We start from the raw sequence: 19,113 nt of genomic DNA, 5'->3' as shown, positions 1-19,113 counted from the left end.
CTTCCACTGGGAACTTTTGGGTATGGATGCACATTAAATAAGGACGATGTCACATCAAGTGTGACGACGGCCCTTGGTCGTGTAGGAGAATGTCCTGTCCTGGGGAGAGACCTGCGCTCAGACATGACAAGACGACAGAGTGAACCTGCTAAACTACTCATGTCGTTTAAAAAGAGTCATTTACTCTTACGTGCTCTGGAGTAGAGAACTAAACCTCTAAAAATCTTAAAACGAAAGCCACAGGCTTGGGGGGGACGCTCCCAGTGGGCCCTGCGGCCAGGATGGCGCGCGCAGACTCCAGTGAAGACGCGGCCCCTCAGACACCCAGCGGGACAATGTGGCAACACCTTTTTTATTGAGAGTAAGATGTGTTAACATCCAGCATGACAAAATTTGTACAAAGTTCACAATTTAAAAATGAAGTTATCACCGCAACTCGTGATTCCACACATTTATAGCAAAATTAAAGTCTCAACAAACCCATGCCGTGTAGTACAAAAATAAATCAAACTTCAGTTCCACAGAGAGCACGATAAATATTTATACAAAATTCTGTCTTCATAAATGATTACTTAAATTAACTTAGAAATGAATATGAACAATAAGTTAGAATAAATAAACTCTGATGACCCACAATAATCCCATACGAAAGGTCAGCATTCTCTATGTGACACTTTGTGATGCCTATATAATAGTCACGGTAACTTCTGATTGGATAGTATGTACCAACGTTAGATGAGCAGCAGATTTGTGCTTAAAACCCCTCTCCATTGTACATAGGTGATGACAAGAAGAATCCAAAACTGATACTACCTATTACTCTACTAAAAGCATTACTATATTGGCAAAGAAGCTGCAGACACAACGCGGCCGGGAAATGCATATGCCGATATGAACAGCGGGCCCCGCAGGGAGGCTGGGGCCCCGGACGATAGATATGGCATCAGGTGACAAGAAGCACCTTGCTTCAGCTCTCAAAAAGGCAATTCTGAGCATGGCAGCTACAACTAGTCGCACAACAGAAAGAGGGCGCCTGCAGAGAAGGCGCTGCAGAGCCCCGGTAATTACATAATCTTTCCCAGCTAGGTATTAAAGTCCTCGTGGAAAACTGTCAGCTTTTGTACAGTGAGCAGTATAAAGTGCCGCTGGGATATACATATATTTATACATATATATATACCGAGGTTGAGTATTGTATCAGAATATTTGCTGTGAGATCCCTGTAATCTCCCTTAGCAACATTATCGGGTCAGCCGTGAGGGCCTCCTCCAATTCTTCCAGGGTCAGCGTCGCAAGGCCACTGACACCAGGAATTGCACACCTCCGTACGGATATAGAGGACAAGGTAAGTGCAAATAATCGACTGGCACGCTGTGGGGACAATGACCCTGTAAGTCCTGTTCTGCTAAAAATATTTTTTTTTTTATTTTTACAAAACCCATCTTTTTTTTTTTTCATAACAAAATTTTAAAGTACTTTTGTACTTCCTGCATAACATCAAGACATGGAAGGAAGAGATGCTATTCCATGTAAATCAAGTCGACATCGGAAAACACAACACGTCGTCCTGGGGACTACTCGGGAGGGGCGCACGCAGCAATCGAAAGTGGTCTTATGCATACATGTAAGTGCAGTCACTGAAGAAAACAACCAAATCTCCAGGTACAACGAGGCTAAGATGATCTAGTGTAAAGCAAAAAAGTGCTGAAGTAGATTTCATTACTCTTAAAATCTGATTGCATTCATGCCTAGGATAGGTCGGGACAAACCAAAGAAGGCTATGCGAGTGCCGGGCGGTCAGTGGTCTCCAGCGGAAGGTAGAGTGTGAAGGTCGCTTTGAGAGTTCTCTGAACAGAACCAAATGCTTATTCAGAGCCAAAGGCGGTGGCGGGGGCGGGGGAGACCCTTTACTGAGCTGCTTTCCCACAATCCAGCAGAAAACTCAGTCCAGTAACTCGAAGACCCACAAATCATTTGCTTTCATCCCCCCAACGTAAAAGAAACGTAAAATAATGATAATGACCACATTTTTAAAAGTGGAAAGGAGAAATAAATATTCTTAAATTATCTTTCAGCTTAAATTAAAACACACGGATTCTGTTGGGTAAACCACATGGCAACAACAGACAGTTCAGTGGGGCACAAAACTCAGGGAGGGAAGAGGAGGTTGTCCCAAAGTTTACTGAAAATGGAAAAAGACATCTTCACGCCGTCCACCTGCATTAAGCCCCTGTCTTAACTGAAGTTCCCATAGTCACGCCATGTAATGCTCAGGAGTTAATTTAAAAGTGCTGTTTAAGCTGCTTGGAATCTTCCGCCAAGTTTCCATGGCTTGATGTGGTCTTACAATAAATTACTTATCTCATTTCTTACAGTTAATCCATATGCCATTTCCTTGGAATGCAAAAAACCTCATTTATTGCCCCCACCATACACCATCCTCCTAAAACAAACAAACAAAAAAATTACATAATATTTCCAAGCATTGTTCAAAAATAAAGCATTTTTTGCAACCAATTCTTGCTATGAAACAATATGCACACAAAATGTATTTCTTAAATTCCATAAAATCCTCCAACATGAGGCAAAATGATAATGTCTAAAAAGTGGCTGCACGGCCACCACATGATCATTCAAAGCTGTATTTTTTTTTGTCCATTTCAGTTCAAAATACTAAAACATTTAATCACTAAAGCATTAAAAAGAATTTACACTCTATTTATTTTGATCGGCTTACCTCTTCAGAAATATATATACCCCCAAATGTGCATACATTAGCAGCTATAAACATTACATGGCATATCACACTATGTCAGCTTATATGAAAACGTACAAAATGTGAATGTATTCAAAAACTATTCTGCAGGTACTATCTTTAAAGCAAGACATAAAATCATTATGAAGTCTTGTAAGCATAACACTGTTTCAAACAGAAATAAATATATAACACTTTCTGGTAAATTACAGCAGCAAAAAACAAGAGGCATCCTTTTTTAAGCAAGATTCCATCACTACAGCAGCTGTTCAGACCTGAATTCCTCTCACAGCCTGCTTTATATTTTCCAGAAGGGCTTTATTTTCTGGGCTCTGATAACGATCTTGATTTGTATACATGTCCGTCAAAGTAGTCACGTATGCATCAAAATTTTGTTCATTGATTGGATCCTACGAGATATTAAATAGTAGTTCATATACAACTTTTATTTTCTTAATAGGACATTCACATCAGCATAAAATAGCATCATAGCCTAGTGCCACTGTCCTTATGATATTTAAAAGGCCTATTCAGAGCATATTAACCATATGGGATACACTGGGTCAGCCCCACCAATGTTGGCTAGCAGTTAACATTATGGTTTTGGGGTGGTAACCACAAACATCCAAAGTCTGAAGAACCATGAAAATAGTAATAGAAACAGACATCTACTTTATGCTGTGCGCGGTGGCAGACCACCAAACGCCTCATCTCGAACTCTCAGTCACTTACCATATGTGGCAGCTGGATATTAGCTAGACTATGAATTAAAGACTGGCTTAAGTTGGCCAGCTCATGAAGAAGAGACTCATTTTGCTGTTCAATTACTTTGTTCTCCTCTTCTATCGTCTTCAGGTTGCTCTCCATTGTGGTAATCTAAAACGCACAAATTTGTGTACATGTAACACAAGGCCAGCCCTGGGAAGCATGCGCTCCTGCCCTGAATGACCACAGTCTGTCGATGCATCAGAGCTCAGAATCTGTCATTGTAAGGGTTTGGTATTTATGCTTTTGATTCATTACACTTGAAAATCTGGTAACTGGACTGTAACGGTTTGTCTTTCTGAGGTGGGATTAATGAATTAATGGAAAGTAGGCTTCTGGGCTGTTCGATCTCTATTCAATTTCTTTAAAGTCCTGCTTGTCATCGTGCACAGATTATCACGCGATGACTGTTTCCTTCTCCTGTCCTGCTCTCGCCACTGGCTCGATGGGCTACGTCAGCTACTTGAGTTTTACTGACTCGCTGCTAACAATTCTTTTTTGGCTTGAACCTAATCCTGCCACAGATGAGTCTTAAGATGCTGACTTGTTGGTGAGGCATGTCCGTGTCTCTCAGTCAGGGGCAGGTGGACACTCTCTGTCCACAGTGGTGGTGTTCCTACATTCCCATGTCAGGGGAAGGCTTCCTGACCCCCTCTTTCTTCCTCTGATGCCCCAGGGAGAACGCAACTGTTGCCATGGTCAAGGGGCTTTAGGTGGTGCCCTGGTGGCCTCTACCTACAGCCAGACAACCAGCACTCACTTATACAACCGGAGTCACACACAGGTAGGGAGGAGAGCCGCCCTGATGGATCCACGTGGGTGGCAAGAACAACAGCAGTGGACCCAAATACGCAACTGGGACCAATGCAGTCAAGGAGCTGGTGGCAGAGAGCCCTGTGCCCTGGAGGCCACAGAGAGGGGGCCACGCCGTGTCCCGCTCAGGAAACTCAGACTCGCAGGACCCAGAGCAGCATGCAGGCCCACGGCAGCGTCAGAGGGGACGTGTGGACACAGACAGGACTGCCAGGGACACACCAAGTCCCGCAGCTCGGCTCCTCCAGTCGTCTCCCCCTTCTGCCCCTGCGTTACCTGAATCTCCAGCTCATACTCTGAACTCCAAGTTTCTCAAACAGGGCTTCCCTGCTCAGAGTCCCTGGCCTGGCGCCTCTCCCAAGGATGCCAAGAAGCTGGGAGTCTAAGGGGAGCTATCGGCTTCAGCTTCATTAGATCAGTCAGGCAAACTTGGGGTTCTTTTCCTGGCAAACGGGAGTGATGATACGTGCCCAATGTGCCCCTCATGTAGAGACGCCCAGTGTTTGCAGTAGGAAAACATGTTAGTCCTGGGCTTCTGGTCCAGTCAAGGGGCCAAGCTGAGGGGAGACACCTGGGAGCCCCCTGGGGTGGATACACGACACGGCGGTAACAGAAACTGGAGAAAGGAGCTCCTCTCCCTCCCCATGCAGCCCCATCGAGGGCTGGCTGGTCCGTGCTGTGGAAGGAGCTACCAAAGGGAGGATGGCGGGCAGAGTGCCCTCCCTGCAAACCCATGCTAGAGCGACCATGGGTCCCAGGTGTTCCCCAGCGCCTGGCTCTTGAAAGCCAGGGTGGCTCTGAGGGAGGGGCTCCACCCCAGGAAAGGCCTGCAGCGTGTGGGGAGCACAAGACAGGGGACAGGCAGCGGCTAGTAGCCTGTCCTGTCCGTCATGAGCCACGTGCTCCTGGCTGTGGGCTCGCTGTCCTCAGCCTCGGGAAGCAGGAGAAGGGCGCCCCCATGTCGACAGCTCATCCTCTGTCTAAACGTCTGAGGAGCGTCTAGTTCCTGTGGCAGAGGGAGGAGCCCCCTCAGGGCGGGGTGTGTGTACAAAATCCAGCTGGGGCCCAAGTTAAAAATAAGATCCATAAGAGAAAGAAATATAGCTAAGAAATCACTGATTTGCTGATATTAAAGATACGTGTAATTCTTCACACTGTTCTGACCGTTTTAAGCGGAGAGACCGTTGAACTCTGTCACTTTTGGTGTCCAGGTTCTGGACCTGGGACGGGAGGGCCCCCGTCTCCCTCAGGTTCTGCGGTTGTGAAAGGAGAGGTTTGGGTCGGACTGGCCATTCATAAGACTTTTTTGAAGCCGTAGAAGCTACTCTTACCCTGAAGACTCACGTGGAGCTGTGGCGCAGAAGGCAGTGAGAGTGGCCCCGACAGTGGGAGCCAGGCGCCTGGACGGGGCCGCGGCCGGAAGGGCTCTGACATCCCTGGGGCCTCGTCTGGGGGAGCGGGCCAGCTGACCCTTTCACCATCTCGCTGGCTGTCCTGCCGGGACGTTTGGGCCCTGCAGGCGAGCCTGTGTGCCCTGTGTGTCACCTGTGGCCGAGTGGCCTGGGAGAGGTTGCCTTCTCCTCCAGTCAGACGGGACAAAACACGTTGGTGTGGGTCTCCCCACTTCCTGGTGGCATGGATGGGAGTGAGGGCGTCAGAGGCACCAGAAAGCCAGCCACAGAACCTCCAACCTTCCAGAGTTTTCTGAGACAAGCAGGGGGCTAACCTCACCCTGGCCAAGGATAAAGAGGCAGAGGCCCCCCCTGGGCTAACATGGCCCCGGGGCTGCCCGGCTGCACCGTGCATGTCCTCAGAGCTAACCGGGCAGTGGAGTGGCATGGGTTGGAAGGGGCTCTTCCAGGTGTCGGCTCAAACGATTTCCTGAGGAGTTTTGCCTGAGGTCTAATCCACTCACTGTGGCTTTATGTGGCCTGTGGCCACTGCCTGTCTCCACATTCAGGGCTGGTGTCCCCTGACCTGCAGCCCATCCCCTGGCCCCGAAAACTAGAGCTCGGGACCTGGCTCAGTGCATCCCTATCAATTTGAAGACACCAGGCTAGCCTCCCAGAGGAGAAGAGCTGCCCGGGTGCACCTGGGAAGTCACCTCTCATCGGCCAGTGAGGACGCACGTTGACCCTTAAGATTTGTCTTTGACGTCCGATGCAAAGAGATGCTGCTGGGAGCAAATAGTCACATTGGACACCAAAAAGGCCCCGAGTGGGCCATGACAGCTAGCAGGGAGCAAGGGACTGCGGAGGCCGAGGCAGGCGGGCGTGTGTGCACAGGGCCTCGATGTGTGTTTCTGGCCCAAGTGTCTGCGGTCCTGAGGGAGCTCAGAGCCAGGGAGCACGGCGCTGATCCCTCAGCCAGGGCAGGGCTCCGGCGTCTGGTCCTATTCACAGCCGGCAAGAGCTCCCCGTCCACGGGTGAACAGGGACACCGGGAGGCAGGGCTTCCCGCGGAGGGTGGGGGTGGGAGGGAAGGGGTGTCTGGACGAGTCCTGCGGAATGGGGCGCCCGGCGAGCTGCGGACTTAACACGCTGGGCAGAGGAGGAAATTCTGAATCCTCACGACTGTCAGAAATGTGCCATTCGGAGGGGGATTAACCATGATTTCCGGGCCGTTCACCCTTACGAGCAAGTCCTGCTGGAGGCGGGATAGCCTCGTCTGCCCGCCGGACGCCTCACTGCTGCTTGGCCGTCTGACGTTCCCTACAGCCAAGGGGCTCGTGGGAGGGTCATGTGCCGTGGCGTCCTCCACAGGGCCAACGCCTCCTCCGGACCTCGGCCTGGCCTGTGGCTGTGAAAAGCCACACGTTTGGATAAACATCAGGGAAAACTCCAGCCCATTCCGGGCGGGCCTTTGGCCAGGCAAACAAGCCTACCGAGCCGACGGTGGTGGCGGTCGGAGCACAGCCTGAGGGCGAGGCTGCCGGCACTAAGTAGGCTGGTATCAAAACAACGGGACAGGACAGGAACGGCCAGGTAGAGACCGTCCACCCTCCACTCATCTTTTGTCCTCACAGGGAGGGGCCCATGGGATCCCTTTCAATTATGCTGGTGGGAACCCAGCCTGAGGGCCCCCGACACAAAGAAGCTGTGCCCACTGTGGACGAGGGCCAGCAGGCAGCAGAGCAGAGCCATGACCTCCACCTGGCCCCACAAGACCCATAAGACCGAGGGCAAGTCCCTCTCAGCTGCTCCCGAGAATCCCAGTAACGCTGTTGAGGGTCCCGCTGGGGAGGGGCTGGTCCAGGCCCACAGGGAGGGTGGGAGTCAGAGCCCTTGTTCCTAACAGGACAGAAACGCCTCGCCTTACCTGTGACAGCAACACAGGGGCCCACTCTGGGCAGTGAGCGTCCACTCCCAGAACCTGCACCAGGCATGGGGGCCCTGCGGCTCTCAGAGAGGCAGCAGGGTGCACGAGGAGCCCCCAGCACCATGGCACGGCCACTGCCAGCTGTGGCCTTCCCGTAGCTGAGGACGGCACCTCTCTGAGTCTCTGATGCGGCGTGTGTGGAATGACGACAAGGATACTCACCTTGTGGGCCACGGGAGCACAGCGGGGCTACGTGACCAGAGCCCTGGGGTCGGGCGCCTAGCAGGTGCTCAATAAAGACCCACTCGTCCCTCCCTGCACCCCAGCTGGTGGGCTGCACGTCACAGGGGGTCTGTGCCGACCACGCCCAAGCCTGGGAATCTGCACAGAGGCCGCCCCCACAGCACTCCTTATCTGGACAGCAGGGAACAGGGGCTGCTCTCTGTTTAAGGTGGCACTCAGTGACGTCGGGGCCCTCAGTGTCTCGGAGCAAGACAGCTCGTCTACTCAGGGACTGGGGGTCCTTGGGGACAACTGTCCACACACAGTGTGTCATCAAAATGCACAAGCGAGACAAAACCAGACCAGCGAGGAGCGCCTGTCCCAGTGAATTTTGCCACTGAAATGATCTCAGCAGAAAACTAAGACGTAAGGCGAAAAAAGGAAGGGAAAGAAGAGCAAAGGAAAGGAGAAGACGCCTCTGTGGACGCTGGCGCTCTGCGTGCTTCTCTGGCGCCAGGCACGCGTGACGGCCACGGTTGAGGGCTTCAAAAACTGTTACCTGAGTCCTGAGCTTGATCATGTCGGCCTCCATCTGTGAGTTGGACTCGTTCAGCTCCTTGATTTCTTCATCCAACTGTTTGATCTCTTCATCGTTCTCGATACCTGCGGCGACAATGCAAGAACGTGAAAACGACTGCGAAGAAAACATTAGTCAGGTAGATCTCTTTGTTCTTTTTATATTCGGAATTGAATGTCCTGGGAAAATAGACTCTTTTTTTTCCACAATATTTCTTAATTGTTTATCTATCAAGAGAGACTAGTTCTTAGCCCAAATATTCATGTTTCCTAGTTCAGGAACACAGGTCAACGGGTGACAAACTTCCATGGCACTCAACCCAGAGAAGTTCCTTACACTCCAAAATCACTCGGGGCTCTGAAAGGTGCCAGCCTTCCTTGTCTGCTCAAAATCGTTCATGGAATCATAGTTTCTGTAGAAGTCCGTGTATGCCTTCTTTCTTGGTTCAGCCACGGCAAACTTACAGAAAGCCGCAGCCCCCGGGACACAATGAATGCTCCAGCAATACAATCGCAGACGCCTGGCCAGAAGGCCCCACCTCCGAGGTATCGTGAAAGCCCTGGAAATTATCCTTCTCAACACCAGCGCCCTTCCTGACTCATATACTCTTGAATTAAAAAACGCATAGTCACAATTGTGTGTCCCTCTGTCTCCTGCCACTGCCCTCCCTACCGTAAAGGCATCTAAACCAGAAGAAACCGACTGAGGGAACGCAGACCACCCGCCCCGAGGCACCGGAAGTGAATCTCCTCAGATAAGTAATCAGAGCCCCAGGGGGCCTCTGCCACAGCTGAAGCACCTTTGCCCCGGATGCGGGTTTACCTGGTTCCGTCCATTAGTCTCTCCTTCACTTAGCCACTCTGTCTCCCTCCCTCTCTGCCTTTCTCTCTGTCTCACCCCCAGACGAGACTGACGGTCCCTGCCCCCACCACGCTGAGATTCAGGTGGGAAAACTATTGACAGACATGTGAGCAAAAACCTGATGCAGCGAGAGCTGAGGACGGCCCACCCCATTGACTAAAAGGAAGCCGTCCAATGTGGAAGAGAATGACGGGGGCAGGGACAGGCTGCAGGTCCATGGTCACAAAAGGGCTCTCTGAATATCTGACTTTTAACTAAGCATCCCCTCATCTTGAATGGTAGAAAGGACATACGAGCTGACATTGAGAAGCTCATCTGGATCGAGTACCTGTGCTTGCCTGAGCCGTGGTCCTGTGCGTGGAGAGGACAGCCCAGGCAGATGACCGCCCACGAGCCTGGGCCCTGAGTGGGCTGCAGGGGTTGGTGCTGGTCTCTCTGGCACAGGGGCCGAATGGTTGCATTACAAGGGGCACTGTCAACACCGGCTGGCTTGGCTGATGTGCTCAGTTGCTTGCAACATTGCACTGCCAGGATCAGAGAGATCCTGACCCTTTCTAGTTTGGGCCATTTGGTCTCACATGGTTGTGTGTCCTTACGGGGAAGAAGAGCAGAAATCTTGCAAATGCAACCACCTTGACGTTCCAGGGTGTGGAATTGCCATTCCCATCAGTCAGCGGCAAAACAAGGGAGCCTTACTCAAACCCAAGGGAGCACACGCTGCCCAGGCCTCTGCAGGGAGCTGGGGTCAGGGCGACATGCTGTGTTCAGCTCTGCAGACCGAGGGGTGCGGTCAACCTGAGACAACCCCGTAGCACTGCAGAGACCGGGTGAACCGGGTCCCTCCCCACCGCGATGGTGAAAAGACAAAGAGGGAAAGTGCTGGGATCAATGGGGTTGGGTCTTAGTTGTGGTTTTTAGTGAAATGGTTTGGAAGAGTCAGCAGTCTTCCTGGTAACAGTCCGATTTCCACCCCAACACCGTTCCTCACAAAAGCAGTGAGGAAGCACATGTGACTGGTTTCCCATTTACCCTTCCTTCTGGATCATTTCTTCCCACGAGTCAGCCTTAGGAGTTAAGGGGGCTTCACAGACGTACTGGTCTGAGCACCCTCAGAGACTTCCCTCCTCCCTCCGGTGCCCCCACCTCACCCAGAGGGACTGGGCATGGACCGCTAACCAGAGCAACGGTCTTGAGACCATGACCTGTGACCTGCCACTTAGCTCTCAGAGTGCATCGCCTGCCAGCGTCTCGCAGGGTCCAGAACACAACAAAGCTTCCCTTCTTATCAAGTGCACCCCAGAGCAATTCAATGGTATCCTAAAAAGTTGCCAGTAATGGAGTTTACCCTTTCTCAGGTGTGGGCTATTATTTTTTCTTCCCCTTTTCATATCTGAACAGCCTTTTACGGCAATATTTCAAAATTAAGAATTAGGATCGGGGCCGGCCCAGTGGTGTTATGGTTAAGTTCACAAGCTCTGCTTTGGCGGCCCAGGATTCGGATCCAGTGCTCAGACCTACAGACTGCTCATCAAGCCATGCTGTGGTGGCATCCAACATGCAAAAAATAGAGGAAGATTGGCAAAGATATTAGCTCAGGGCCAATCTTCCTTACCAGGAAAAAAAATAGGATCAATTGAGATGATGTATATAATACTTGGCACACAGGAATCTCAATCAAGGAGGTGGTCATGTCATTCTTTTTTTATAGTAGAAGTTCAGATACACCCCGAATAGGAAAACCCAGTGCATAACAATCTGGATGGAGAAGCAACTGAATTATGAATCAATTTATCATTTAATAGGGATTCCCCACAGAATTCCTTTAAATTGCGAGCAGTCCAAAGGCACTGAGAACATCTCTCATGTAAGCCGAGGCCTGCGGTGACCTGAATACTCATAAGACGTCGATTCCCCAGGCTGTGACGGGTGGATTTTCTGAGGCCTGGAACCTGCACACGAAGCTGGTGTGCAGCTCTTGCTGCGGAGCCATCCACTGAAGACCCCAGAGCTGTTGGATCAAGATATTTAATTTCAGGTAATTCTCAATAGGAAAGGTGAAAAATGCTCTGCGCATCTGCCGGTTCCAAACATCCAGATGACACATTTCCATTAGAGAGGAGGAGTGGAATTACAAGCAAACTGTCCCTTTAAAGATGGGCAGTGTGAAGACCACCGTGCCCCTGCAGATCTGTGAGACAGCAGAGCTTTCCCCAAAACTCCAGTTAAATCACCTTCATTGGCTGTCAGAGGTGCTCCATCAATGGCAGCTGATACAGAGGGAAGCACGTCAAACACCCCAAAATGTCAATGACTTTGTCTCGGTGCTAGATCCTTGCCACGAAAGCTCGGAGGAATTCTGATAAAGTTATGAGAAGAGAATGCGGGGTTTCTGGAGCATAGGTGAAAACTGGCGGGGCCATTTTACTGGCTTGAATTGTCATGAAAAAGCATCAACAATGATTATTTTCTAGTCAACTTTCATGGAAAACCACATCTAAGCAGGGGATAGAGGTCACACTACCGGGGAGATTTCCTGAGGTCTGGAGGCATTTCTGAGCCACCTGACGAGAGGTTTTAGAAGCTGGGGTTTGAAACAGGACAGACCTGGAGTTTAAATCTATCTCATGCTACTTGAGAATTTTGTGATGAGTAATTTTCTGAATCCCTTTAAACCTCAAATTCTCCCATTGCAAAAATGGTCCCTATCGGACAGAGTGGCTACAAGAAATAAATGAACCATGTACGACACCTGACCCACAGTGAACTCGATAAATGGTGGCTAACGAGGGAAGTTAAACGTCGAGCGCTGCTCAAGATGGCAAACACCAGCGGAGCATCTGTGTGTCTACAAACTTATCTGTGTTTTGACTGAAAAGTAGCACAAACTAATTTTGCTCTGCTGACACATTAGTGTGAGTTGACAAATAATTGAAAGGAAAGGAAAAACATTCTATGCGGTCTAGTGCAGTGAGCTTCCATTTTTGTTGAACTAAAGAATTAAAAACAATGCAAATTTCCTCCTCCTAAGTCTTAAAGTCGACATCTAAAAGTTTTTATTATGAGTTTAAATAGTTACCAAAAAAATATACATATTACCGCAAAATCATAGGTTGCAAAGTGCTTTCAATATATTTCCATCAAAACTTTGGGTCAGAATGTTTAGTTTATAAAATTTATGAGAAATGTCCACTACATAAACTAACTAGCAAATCTGGCTCATTATCAAATCAATACACAGATCAGATCAACTTTCTGACAGATGTCAGTACCATTTTAAACCCAATAAGAGTATGGGCAAGGGTTCCATGATGACCTTTCCATCTCTAGTTCTTATTCTAGGAGCAATGGGTGGACGGGTGGATAGACGGATAGATGGACGGATGGGCGGATGAAGATGCGAGTTTTTGCCTGGATGAAATAGGAAGCACAGTGCCTGCGTATTTCTCCCTGGAGCTCTCTGGCCCTGCCCTCCTGCCCTCTTGCCCTCCTGCCCTCTTGCCCTCCTGGGATGCGCCCTCAGGAGACCAGCATTTGTGAGCCCTCCCTTGTTAGGTGCATGCAAATGTCTTGCTCCAGGACTCAGAAGTAACCTTTCTTTCTGAAGGTGGAGAAGGTAGGTGGTGACACAAGGGGTGGGGAAAGAGCTGGCAGATGACAGGCAGAATCTCGGTCCATTGGATTCTGGAGAGAGTCATGTGGAATTTGAGGTTTGGAAACTAATTTCCTTAAAGCAATCTGTGTCCACTCACCCCCAGGACAACCCCGAGAGCCACGGGCACATGTGCCTCTGTGTGACACCCATTTCTAGAGAGAAGAGCTTGCCAGACCCAGGTGCAAAGACCCCGGTCCCTTAGGCCCACACGGGGGTGGCCCCGGGAAGGCAGCTGCCTCGTGCTTGTTGGTGCCTGTGGCCTGGGCGACACACAGCACCTGGCCCCACTGCCGGGCTGAGCGGGAACTAAACTTTCTGACTAAGTTCTGCAGGCGGGCCTGCTCCCTCTCAGGCAGGGTGCTGCCTGGGTGAAGTAATGGCCTGGACAGGGAGCAGCACCTCCTCGTCCGTAAGGTCAGAGCTCCTCCCCTCAGCTTCCAGTATTCTATGATGATAGAGAAAATGATCTCATTTCCTTCTCTCCTGAAGGTTTGGCCAAAAAGCAGGGAAGCCAGGGGACCCCCGGCAAAGATGCCGACAGGCCAGCAGTGAACTTTAAGTCTCAGTACACGGCTGCCAGGAGGGGGCTGAGTGCTGACTGACTATACGAGATCGTTCAGCGGGATGAGGAGAATAATGACAATCTTGTCGGGAAGAGATGAGCGCAGACTCTTCTCTTAACTTGAGAAAAAGGATTTTAGGGCTGGAAGAGAGCTTCAAGGACATTGAGAACAGCTCCTTCTCATTCATTTAAGTGCTGGAGAGAAAGCGCTGGAATCCCAAGACAGGAAGCGCCTTGCCAGGGTCAGCTACGGAACCTCATGGTTGTCTCCTTGAGACCTCAGCGCTCCTGTGGCTCCAGACAAGGGCACCGAGGGAGGGAAGCTTCTGGGCTCGTGTGTCACACATGACGGCATAAGAGTGAGCTGGGATGAGGTTTTATACCCTCGATGTTCAAGAAGAGAGAGGAAGAGAGATTGTCTCCTCCACACATACAGCTAAGGCAACATCAGAGCCGGATCTTTTGATTTTCAAGGTACAAGTGCAGTGGGAAACGGGATATCCACACTTCTGTGCCCTGAAGAACAGCGGTAAATTCCCCCGTCTCGTCATCGAGTTAGCCACACAGATGCAGATACGATGGCTGGTTATCTGCATCCTGCACCACAGCCTTCTCACAGAGAGAAGTGTGCTCTGCGGTTTAGGAGCAATGTCCGGTCCTGGCACAAAAGGGGCCCCGACAGGTGAGGACCAGGAGGACCGAGGGCCCCAGGCTCCAGCAAGGACTCGGGCTTGGGGAGACCCGGGTCTGACCTGCTGCCACTTATTCTCCGGGCGACCTGGGGCTTCCCAGGGTCCTCGCCTGTGGACACGCGTGTAATAGAGCCTACAGCGGGAAGAGCTGTTTCTGCCCTGACGCCGAGAACCGCGTGAGCTCTGTTCAGATGCAGAGAAATGGGCGATGGCAACCCCAGCCTGGCGACCCCGGCGGACCAGAGCCATGCCCCGCGCCGGGGGCCCAGCCAGGATGAAGCCGGTCGCTGGCTCCTCCAGAGAACAGGAACAGCCCACACTGACTGTCACCTCTTCAAGAGGGCACTAGGCTTTCTCACTAACAGCTGTGTCTGGTGGCTACAGAAAGCGGACTCTGAGTTTGGATGCCCCTGGTAAGGCGACGGTGAATAACACAGAGACGCCAGCCCTGTGGATGCCCTGCCTGCGGCCCAGCCTAGCACAGTGATGGCTCCTCCTCGGGGTTTGCAGATCCACTCTCCCAATGTGCTTTCTTACTTTCCTTCTTGTTCACTTTGCACCAGGCCTCTGTCTAACTACCACTGCCTTCATTAGCAAGTCATACACGGATAGAAACTCAGGTAAACGTGTCTAAGGATTTTCATTCTAACGCCAGAGTTGTTTTGGGGGTGAAATGTCACACTAAATGTTTTGGAAAGAGCTCAGTAATGTTGCTTTCTTCCTGGCAATGAGCACCAGCCTTTGATGGCCGAGAGAGAAGAGACGCTGGTGATCCTAGTGTCTCAAAACAGGCTTCCCCAGGCCGGCGGCTGGGACTGCAGGCGGGCTGAGAACTTGCGGAGGTCGGTGCGCTGTGTGACCAATCTCCACTTCTCTGGCTCCTGACCGTGTGCAGGACAGAAGTGGGAGGCAGAGAGCTGGGCCCGCGGAACCCAAGCCTTCCAGAGATGAATACGGTGACCCCGACTATCTTCCCAGGAAATGAGGGGCCGCACATAAGGAACGTTTCGTGTAGGCAGGTGCACGCTGAGTCTCTCACACCGTCCTCAGGGCCTCAAATGAAGGGTCAAATGTCCTGCGGAAGCCTCCAGACCATGGCCCAGGCCTGTGTACCTACTCACGAGGGAGCTCCTCCCGTTCTGTCTCCTAATCAGTGGGTCCCTGGTGGAGGACAAAGCCCCAGCCTGGGAGGGCTGGGCTCTTGCCCAGGGCCAGAGTTATAGGTCGCGTCTATCTGTGATGGTTGAGGGGACTTCCGGCCAGGAGGGACCCTCATTTCGCCGTGCTGGTTCCTTTGCGGAACACAGAGTCAGGCGAGCGCCTTGCTCCCCAGTTTCACCGTAACTCTCGCTCTGCCCAAGCCCGCTGGTCACGAAGTCCTGAGGGGCTGAGCAGGAGGCCGGCCCCTGCCTTCAGGGCGGCCGGTTTGCTGAGCGGTTACGCACCACACCCAGCTCTCCTTACTCAGGAGTCTGTCCTACAAAGTCACCGCACACATGGGGCGAGCGAACATGGAACCGTTGCTTCTGGGGGACCTGCCGGCCCCTTGCAAGCCTCTGGTCGCAGTGGTTTTGTCAACCGATCCCCACGGAGGCGTGTTTTGCGTGTGTTTTGTCTAAAGACACCTTTTTAATGTACGTTGTCGGTTTGCTAACGTGAACTCATGGCAGCAGCACTAGCTCAGGCCAAAGGCAGCTTCTTCCACACGCGTCCTCTCCCCCAGGCGCCTGGCAGCCTCCCTTAGGGACCTAGACAGCACGAGGCCTGGGGGCTCCTAAACGCAAAAGCACAGAAGTGGGAAACACGCAGCACTGAGGGACCCTTGTTGGCGGATGGGCTGGAACAAGCAGGCGAGTGCCGCCTCGCTCCACCTCTGCTGGGAGCACGCAGCAGGCCAGACTCAAATTTCTCTCGGCTCTGCTCAGTCCGCGAGGGGCCTGTGCTGCGAGTGTGGATTTTGGAGTTACAGATACATTTTAGTGAGCAGGCGAATTCACGGATACGGGGACCGTGAGACGTCCCCAGGGCTGTGTACTGTCCTCGCCCTGCAGGCTTCTCTGCGGCCTCTCATCGGCCCCCTAGAACTTTCTACACAAGATGCGTGCGGGTGGGGCAGAGGGGCAGGCAGAAGGACTCCAGAACATCAGGCCCCGAGAGCCGGGAGGGAAGGGGGAGCAGAGGAAAGCGGGCGGGGGCCGTGTCTGCTTTGTGGCCTGAGGGCCCCTTGATTCTGCCCCTCTATGAGGAGGCCCTGGAGGAGCCACTGGACTCTGGAGAGCACACCCTGGACTTGGGCTTGTGTTGTGGTGGGAGGTAAAGTCAGGGGTTGGCTTTACAGGTGGGGCAAAAACTGACTCCGCCTCCACTGCCTGAGAAAGGCCAGCCATAACTGTTTGGGCTCCAGCTAGGCCGGAGGACACGAGGGTGTGGTTGCTGCCTGCCCCTGAGCAGCGAGGGACGGGGGATGGCGGTTACCGTTGCTGGCCCGCTGTCGGATGGTCAGCATCTGCTCTCCTGACAGCTTCGCCTTCTTCATGGCCGACGTGGCTCTCGGGCATCCCGACAAACTGAGGACAAGAAGACAGGAGACGGTGTGAGTCTCGGCTCTCCAGAGGCCCCAAGCCCTGCACAGAAAGGGTCATGAGCCAGGCATGTCCCGCGTCATTTCATGAGGCCACTCGCCAGAAAAGGGCCGTCGCAAATGGGAAAAACAGCCAGATCGAGGAACACAGCTCAGCCCGCTGTGCACGGGGTGGATGTGCCCATCTGCGGTTCTCAGACATCAGTGCCCGACACCAGGGAGCCCAGGCTGCAGGCGGCCTTGGGTGAGGGCCCAGCTCTGGGGCCCCAGGGCTGGAGGGAGATGTGCCCTTCACTGTGGGTCTTTAGGGCTGTTTGGTATTTTATGGAGTGACTACCTGTTTTAAAAAACTTGTTACTACGTAAAGTGTCAAATTTACACAAGGGTTGAATTCAAAACCTAATTCAAACAAACAAAAGTAAAAGGGTCGGGATAACGAGCTCACATGCAGATTCCATCACTGTCTCGGCACATCCCGGTCCCTCTGTTCCCCTCCCGCCACACGGGAGTTATTCTGCAGTAATCCCAGGCATAAAAAGAGAGGTTTAAAGTCAATATCTCACTGAATGCTCTAAAGCTAGTGCCAGAGGTGCGGCTTCAAGCTGCCCGCTATCTCCTGTCTGTGCCCACAGCTGTCCCTCCGCCCGTGTGCGCTCTGCGCTGGAACTGGGCTGAGGGCTCTGGTGACGTGCACAGGAGGCTCTCCTCTTTCCTTTCTTGCTGTGGACGTGTTGAGGACAACGTTCTCATCCTGAGCACCTTCACGGAGCCCAAGTCTGGGCCCCACCATGCCTGCCTCACCCCTCACCTTTCACCTCTCACCACTCACCCCAGCTATCATCCAAAGGATCCCCACTGGAGGACCCTCTGCACTGGTGGTCAGGGTCCACCTGGCACTTCACATACGGATGAAATGAAAAATTGTTTGTGTAGAGTAATTTATGTATTTATTTCACACATGCATAATTTTGTATTTCATCCGTATATTCAGTGCTCCGTGGGCCCCGTCCATAGCACAGTGACGCCAGGCTAGGGGTTTATCCACCTCGACACCCATCCCATACCCAGTGACGGCGTAGATTATATTGTTACTAGAAACCACTGTTCAATGTTACATTAATATAATGAGGATTTCTAAACATCTCTTCAGACATTTTTCTAAAATACTTTCTGATGGGGATGTTACAGTTGTTTGCAGGGAAAACATATCTTGTACAACAGACGTTTTCACCGTCCTTTACCATTCACACTGCAGTGTCTCTGACGTGACCTTGCTGGGCTGCTGGCATCTGGCTCTGTTCTTGAACATCCCTGCGATGCTCAGTGGCCACTGTGTCTGTTGCTCTTCCCAGAACCTCGCTGGAGTGAGCTGTTTGCTGACAGCGCCTCTAGACTTACGGGGAAAGCGGCACGGGGCTTCAACCCAGTGGGGCGCCACCAGCCCCAGGCCCTGTCTTCTCCCTTCCCTGAGGTCAGCTCCCCAGAAAACCCCAGGAAACAGAGGCTCTGGGATCCTGATGGCACGGTGGGTGGGGTGGGGGCAGGAAGGCCCTGAGGGGCTCCCCAGGAGCAGAGTCATTCTCCTAAGGGGGTTCTACGCTGGTGCCCCAAGGCCAGCCTCCTCGTCATCGCTGTCCACCCTGTGACCAGCCTCACAGCTGTGTTCTGAGCCGAGTGTCCCTCAGAACTCCTTCCTCTTCTCCCTGCCACCAAAGTGACCTGTGATTGCCCTTTGGTGGCCCCGCGGCCTCGGGCTGGCTCCCCTCAGCTCGTCAGCACCGCACACTGGAGGCACCCGGGAAACTCATAGCCGCCACCCGTGCTAGAACACGTGGTTTCTCGGGAGGAGTGCCCCCAGCCCAAGCCATCTCCCGGTGCCCTGAGCCCCGGGGCCCTCTGCAGAGCGCCACCCTCCCTGGGCCCGGCACTGGGCGGCTCCCCCCATGGCTGCGGGGATGCCCGCGGCACAGCTTGCTCCCCCCTCTGCGCGGCCGCCTCCTGATTCCTCTTCACTGCTTGTTACAAATCAGGGCCCGGCGGGGGCCTGGCTGAGCCCCTTCCGCTCTGACCCCAGACGCCCTGGAGCCTCGACCCTCGACCCTCGACCTGGGTTAGTTTCGATCCCCCGTCATCCTTCCCGGTTTCCCCCCATCGCAGGGCTGTTCCTCGAGGCCCCGCCAGGCACGTGCAGGCCTTCCGGGAACACTCGTGGATGGGGTGCTGCCACAGTGGGCGTCTCCCCACCCCGAGTTCCGACCCCGAAAATAAGGCGGCCAGAGGCACGTTGGGGACAGTGATGGAGGGGAGGACGAAGG

General features: G+C 52.5%; 1 protein-coding gene across 50 annotated transcripts in view; it reads right to left on the bottom strand.

Annotated features, from left to right (window-relative positions):
- Positions 1 to 336: 336 nt before the first annotated feature.
- The window catches only part of MYT1L (myelin transcription factor 1 like), a 446,903-nt gene continuing 428,126 nt past the window's right edge, over positions 337 to 19,113 (bottom strand). For 21 of the 50 annotated variants that reach the window (XM_070236766.1, XM_070236774.1, XM_070236764.1 and 18 more), the window contains 5 exons: positions 16,693 to 16,784; positions 8,427 to 8,536; positions 3,488 to 3,631; positions 3,031 to 3,165; positions 337 to 2,443 (listed from right to left, as the gene is read on the bottom strand). In XM_070236766.1, the coding sequence (XP_070092867.1) occupies positions 2,417 to 2,443; positions 3,031 to 3,165; positions 3,488 to 3,631; positions 8,427 to 8,536; positions 16,693 to 16,784 (508 nt within the window). In that variant the 3' untranslated portion in view covers positions 337 to 2,416. Of the gene's footprint in view, positions 2,444 to 2,644; positions 3,166 to 3,487; positions 3,632 to 8,426; positions 8,537 to 16,692; positions 16,785 to 19,113 lie in introns of those variants that run through there. The other 29 variants (XM_070236786.1, XM_070236777.1, XM_070236784.1 and 26 more) reach the window with 7 other exon arrangements.

This window comes from Equus caballus, chromosome 15, assembly GCF_041296265.1.
Source record: "Equus caballus isolate H_3958 breed thoroughbred chromosome 15, TB-T2T, whole genome shotgun sequence".
Classification (NCBI taxonomy): domain Eukaryota; kingdom Metazoa; phylum Chordata; class Mammalia; order Perissodactyla; family Equidae; genus Equus; species Equus caballus.
This window is presented reverse-complemented; position numbering and strand designations above follow the sequence as displayed.